Here is a 6,000-nt window from a genome sequence, read left to right as displayed (position 1 = left end):
CCGAGATAAATCGGTCTTAAGACTATAAAGATATTAAATTAAAACGTCTTAACGCGAAGAAAGACGGTACTACTCGATACTTAAGTAAGATTTAGTTTTACGAGTATCCGCTCGATTCTTTTACTTTTTTCTTCTTTATTTAGATCTTTTTTAGATTTATATACTTAAATACGCTTAAACGAGAGGAAAAGGTTAACTATTAAGGGAGATCGAAAAATACGTAGTCGGGTAACGAAAAGAAGCCCACTTTACCTGTTTTGGAGCTCAGACCCTTCTGGCGAAGGACTTTTCTCCGAAAAGGACTAGTGCGTATGCACTGTCACGTGAGCCTCATGGGTCTGAGAACTGAGACAATATAGAAACAATAAAATAATCAATCCTAAGGACCGCTCTGGTGTGCACCATTTCTAGTCAACGACCAACACTTTTCAACACCACCATATCACCACCGCGTCGATTTTACTTCTGAGCACAGTTCTATATAGCGCTCAAGATGCCTAAAGTACCCCTCAAAGTTATTTCTCAACAATGGTCGTCGGTGGTGGACGAGGTAAAATCGTGATTTGGCACGCCGCGGAGAAAACTGAGGCACACCAAAAGCTCTCCATTCTATATATATTTGGCCCTGTAGCCGAGCCCCAAAGATGGCAGGAAATTGGGTAATTTACGCCCTGGCACATAAAATTGACAAATTTGACAAAAAAAGACGACTTGTCTGTCGACAGAAAAACAGGGTTTTGACTGTCATGTCGGACACTCGACAAACCCACTTCCCTAACATGTCGCCATTTACTGCTGCATCCAACACGCCGTACTCGTCATCGGAAGTTGTCGTCTGGTCCATGCTGTGACCCTGGGGTAAGATCTGTACCTCTCGTTTTATATACTGGCCATTGTCCCGTCGTCATCTCCTCCAGCATGGGATCTAGATTCGTGGGTTTCTAGGCAGTCTCGTGTTTCTTCAGGGCGGCTGGCTTTCCAAAATGTCCGTCGCGAATGCTGGCTTAGCTGTAGCTGCCACAGCTCCACAGGCAGAAGATGCGACGAGAGCTCCTGAGCTAGACGACCTCGAGGAGGAACACCCTATTGCGCCTGACCAATTCGACCCAAGATACGAGACGACCAGGTGGGAACGATGGGCTTACTACTGCTACTATATCGGAAACAACGGTCTTACCCTATTCAACTTCGCGCCCACTTCATTTCAAGACCTCCTGTACGAGGCTGCGGGTGACAGTGAGCGATTACAGTTTCTGGGTTCTTACCGAACGATCAACAGTATTGTCCTACTTGCCAATGGTATCTCCTTTGCAATCCAGGTCGTCTTGTTCCTGTTCATCGGCAGCATGGCAGATTACGGACGATGGCGACCCTGGATCTTGGTTTTCTGGTCCATCGTTGCTTTTGCCATTGGTTTCGCCTGGCTTGGGGTCCACACAGAGGACAAATGGCCTACGGCAACCGGGCTTTACATGGTCGGATTGATTGCATACCAAATGTGTATTACCTTTTGGACCGCCGCGTTTCCGGGCCTTGCCCGCAACGAACCGGAAATGCGCGTTAAGGCAGAGCAGTATGAACGCGGAGAAATCAGTCGAGATGACTACGACTTTGCGGATATGATGCAACGTAACCGAATCTACAATGTGGCTTTCATCATGCAAAGTGCAGGAGAAATAATCATTCTGGCTGTACTTGTTGGCATACTCTTCGCACTGGATGTCAACGCAAGTGCGGCCAATAACTTATGGGGTCTGTCTGTCCTCATCGCTTATGCAACCGGAGTATGGATCCTGCTTGCCATACCATGGTTCATCTTGGAAAAGAAGCGACCGGGACAGATGCTTCCACCTGGAATGAACCTGGTCAGTGTTGGGTTCTGGAACATTTGGCGTGCATTGGTACAGATCTGGGAGTTGAAGCAAAGTTTGTTATACTTGATCGGTTATTTTCTGCTTGGAGATAGCCTGAATACGACGGTCACCGTAATCGCCACACTCCAGAACACTGTTGTCTCGTACAACACCCTCACTCTCACATACCTCCTCATTGTCGGTATCGCAGCCCAAGGCGCTGGTATACTGGGCTACTGGCTCATCCAGAAACGCTTCCGACTCAGCACCAAGACCATGTTTGACTTTGTCATGCTGGGCATTCTTCTCCTCGATGGCTGGGGTATGATTGGAATCTGGACCCACAAGTTCGGCTTTCATAACGAATGGGAGTTTTGGCTGTATCAAGTCATCTACGGCATATTTGTTTGCCAGTGGTACGCTTATTCTCAGACCATGATCAGTGAGGTTACGCCCCGAGGAAAAGAGTTTCTGTTTTTCAGCCTGTATTCGATCATGGGCAAGGTATGTTTTCGTGCGCCCCATCCTTCATAGACAGTCGACTGATTTCACTTCTCCAAGACGTCCGCTTTCATTGGACCCATCGTGTCCAGCGCCATCATCGATGCCAGCCCGTCCGGAAACAATAGCCTACCATTTTACTTTTTGTTTGGCCTGAGCTTGCTGAGCTTCCTGCTCTTGTTCTTCTTTGTAGACCTGAAGAAGAGTCGTAGGGAACAGGAAGTGTTCCTGGCAAAGGAGAAGGCTGCAAAGGAACGACGGGCGAGCTTTGTCGCATTCAGCACAGGAAGACCAGTGGAAGACCACGACGTCGGTACTACAAGAAGTACCAAAACAGGAAGAAAGGCGGCCCTGGGCAACAACGCAGATACTGGCAGTGGGAGCTCGAAGAGCCTCGAAGCACAGGAGATGAAGACGTGATTGGATCATAGATAAGGGCTAACCTACAGGGTTTGTCTTCAAAATTCACTATCATCATCAAGAGCGCGTTTCAGCCTCGTCTGAGCACAAGTCACGCGATCATATTCGAAGTTCATCCCTAGCCAGGGCGGGATACTGTTATCAAGGTGTTAAACAGGCACGCGGCTATGAATGTGAAGCTGGGCATGAGTCATGAGGGCGCTGAGCCTATACAACTGTTGTACTATATCGCAAGCATGTTGTGCTTCACATCAAGACCTTGGCCGGAGTTCTCACCGTAAATGCAAACGACAAGGTTTAGCCGTCAGCGCCTGGTCAGATGGCAATTCTGGCAATGGATTCAAGCACCGAGCTAATTTCCGCGACGATCTTCGTATTCTGCGCATGAGGTATGATTGCAGGGTGTGTTGCACACTTATCAAGGCTTCTTTGCCGTCTCAGCAAGCAAAGACGTTGAGCTCCCGACCTCTCAGGATGCGTGACAGGGTACAGGCTTCAGTGCTACCCGAGGACAACACGAATTGTATGCCGTTCGAGGATAGTAGTGCTGCCTGTGCAGCAGCAATAAATGATTGGTACTGTAATAGTATAGCACTTCCGCAGAGTCCGGACAGCCACAACGCACTCCGTGGAGCTGAAGCATTGGGTATGCTGGGGAGAGTGCCATAGGCGACCCCCACTACCTTGCAGGCATCGGCGTGATCAGGAGCGAAGTGCGAAGCCTCAAAGAGATCAGCGATAGGCAAAACAGCTCTTCGTAGCTGTCGCTGTACACGGACAAGGTCGGGTGCAGGGAGCACGAGGGCGGTGAGTGAAGGAGTGAGTCGTGCATGCCTTCCCCAGTGCGGGCCAAGTACAGGCATTTCCTTTCTCGACACTTTGTATGGGCTGATCACATAGTCTACTTTACCAACTCACGGGTAACAGTGCGATAACATCTGACTCTCGGGGTCCCTGCAGCTGTTCAAGGTTGTTGTGGAAGTCGAAACCATATCCATGAACCATAACGACAGAGCCAACGCCGACACCGGCACTCTTCGACCTCGGCTCTTGGATCTCGAGGGTAGCTGGAGATCAATCCCACATCCATGGACCACGACTGCCAAGATTATCATCCATCTCAAACCCTGGTGGGAAAGAATGCTAGGATGTAACAGCAAACGGACATCAACTGTTCAAATCAATAATTCGTCTCGCTTTGGAACCATTGGGAACAGAATGCATGCTGTTGAATTGAACAGTCATCTTGGACAGCACAGACATCATGCGGGCACTTGCAGGGCGCGCCCTCGGTCTTAATCCTTAAAACGCGCCCAAGGAGCCATGATCTACCGCTATGTCCTCGACTAGTGGAGGTTTATCGAATCGTCTTCTTATCTGATCAATTATCTCCGGCTACACGGCAGCCTTTTGGCTTTTCATTCTTGCGGTGAGGAAGACCGGACGGGAAGGTCTGGCCAACAAGGTTTCCTCCGCCGGCACAATTCTTCCGACTTGGAAGGACTAATCTGTGATCGAATTGCGCCATTCAGCACTCAGCCAATGGCTACGTCTCGCCGCCTGCTGAGATGACTGAGCGTGAGTCAAACCCTGATGGTGATTTGATGGAATTCGTGATCAAAAAATCCCTCCAAAGGGGCATTTAGTCAATTACGCCCTAAGCTCCCGCCCTTCTTACGGCTGCATGTCTGTCCCGGCACCGTGAAGTGCGAGAAGGGGCCACAGACTACTCACTGCTCACGGCGTTTACTCAACGTACTTACGAATCTGGCTTACTGAGATGGAGTTTGAGTTCCACCACTATCCATTACGCCTTGACTCTGTGACTCAGGCACCCGTCAGTCTAAACTCATCTCTTCAGTAGTCGGTGATATATACAATCTCAGCATCCGCGTTTCCGTCCAGAGTCCTTCTTCCTTTCTGCAAAGGAACCTGTACCCAGAGATCGACAACGACGACTAGTATTCGCCTCACAAAATTCTGCCATAACATCATCCACGGATATTCGATCCTGTACTTACGACACACCCTTTCTGTCAGTGACGATAAAAGTTCAAACGACTTTCGTCAGCCTTGACTTCACACATGTGAAAAAGGGCGCGTCGTACAACACAGCACGCGCCCTTCTATCAATTTTAACTAAATTCCACTACATTACTCCATCCTTCCGTCAACTTTAGCAAGTTTTCCCCTACTATTACAGTACCCACCAGAAAACCTTTTTGGGTCATATAGGATAGCTCCTTTCCGACTTCCAGTTTCTTGCTTCCATGATCACAAACACAACATCTCAGAAACAAAACACACAATGCCGCTATCAATGATGCAACCACTTTCCAGACCGCCTTCACGTGACCTCACCCCTCCGTCACCCACAAGGAGGCTGTCACGAGAAGTCACATATCAACTGGCCGAATCGGCACGGAGGAAGTCGTCGGATAAGGTGGTCCGAGATGACCTTCGACTCAAACTCAGTCACGATCACCTATTGGAGTTGTTGCTACAGGATATTGCACGCTCTGAATGGGAGCTACAAACGTCACCAACGGAGGAAAAGTACTTGATGATGGACGAGCGGAAGGGAAGCGAGAACCAAAGGCCGGAACAACGGCGGCAGGAAGCAAAATTCGACGAGTACGGATTCCCTCTCGACGATGAGGACGGCGAGGAGGATCTTGGGGGCCTGTCATTGATGAGGACCGAGTCAAGGCGGCCCATCAGATGATCTCGCCGCTACCAGTCTCAATGACCCTGCACGCTACCACGACCTTTGTTACGACTTTTTTACTACTTCAATATTGATGATACCCCACTTTACGAGAAATCGATTTGGAGGATTTGGATTTTTTTGGGCCGATGATGCCCTCTGAACGAGGGCAAAACTACGGCACCGCCCACCACACAATACGTGGTGGAATGACAACGAGAACACGTCGAGGAGGATATGTTGGGAGGCTTCGACCGCCACTGCACTTGCTTGTCAGTGTTTGGACATTGGATCATCAGCCCAGGGACATAAGCTATTGGATGAGCTTCGCGCTCTACACCTGTGTCTCTCTGCCTTATTGATCTATGTCCTCCTGATTCGGCTTCTTTCACATGGCATAGCCTTGATTTTGGCATTGGATGGACGAGAACGAAGCCGCCATTATGAGTTATCTGTGTGGACATCCATACCAACAAGAATAATCACGAAATATATCAAAAAACATTCTATATCAACACT

The 6,000-nt window shown here is 49.0% G+C and overlaps 3 protein-coding genes across 3 annotated transcripts; all 3 read left to right on the top strand.

Moving 5' to 3' along the window:
* The first annotated feature begins 832 nt into the window (after window positions 1–832).
* EDD37DRAFT_390054 (UMF1 family MFS transporter) lies at window positions 833–2,993 on the top strand. Its single transcript, XM_062812222.1, has 2 exons — window positions 833–2,357; window positions 2,415–2,993. Exons 1-2 carry the CDS (start codon window positions 984–986, stop codon window positions 2,772–2,774), a joined length of 1,734 nt encoding a protein of 577 aa, XP_062671391.1. The 5' UTR covers window positions 833–983; the 3' UTR covers window positions 2,775–2,993.
* On the top strand, window positions 2,673–3,606 carry EDD37DRAFT_390251 (uncharacterized protein). The gene has a single exon (XM_062812223.1). The coding sequence runs from the start codon at window positions 2,967–2,969 to the stop codon at window positions 3,441–3,443; it is 477 nt and encodes a 158-aa protein (XP_062671390.1). The 5' UTR covers window positions 2,673–2,966; the 3' UTR covers window positions 3,444–3,606.
* A 1,476-nt stretch (window positions 3,607–5,082) lies between these two features.
* On the top strand, window positions 5,083–5,499 carry EDD37DRAFT_608948 (uncharacterized protein; the record flags this gene model as incomplete). The annotated part of the gene is made up of 1 exon (XM_062815088.1): window positions 5,083–5,499. The coding sequence occupies one exon, from the start codon at window positions 5,083–5,085 to the stop codon at window positions 5,497–5,499; it is 417 nt and encodes a 138-aa protein (XP_062671389.1).
* Between the last annotated feature and the right edge of the window lie 501 nt (window positions 5,500–6,000).

Source organism: Exophiala viscosa, assembly GCF_022695815.1.
Source record: "Exophiala viscosa unplaced genomic scaffold EDD37scaffold_4, whole genome shotgun sequence".
In the NCBI taxonomy this organism is placed as follows: domain Eukaryota; kingdom Fungi; phylum Ascomycota; class Eurotiomycetes; order Chaetothyriales; family Herpotrichiellaceae; genus Exophiala; species Exophiala viscosa.
The sequence above is the reverse complement of the archived record's forward strand: the minus strand, read 5'-3'. Positions and strand labels throughout refer to the sequence as shown.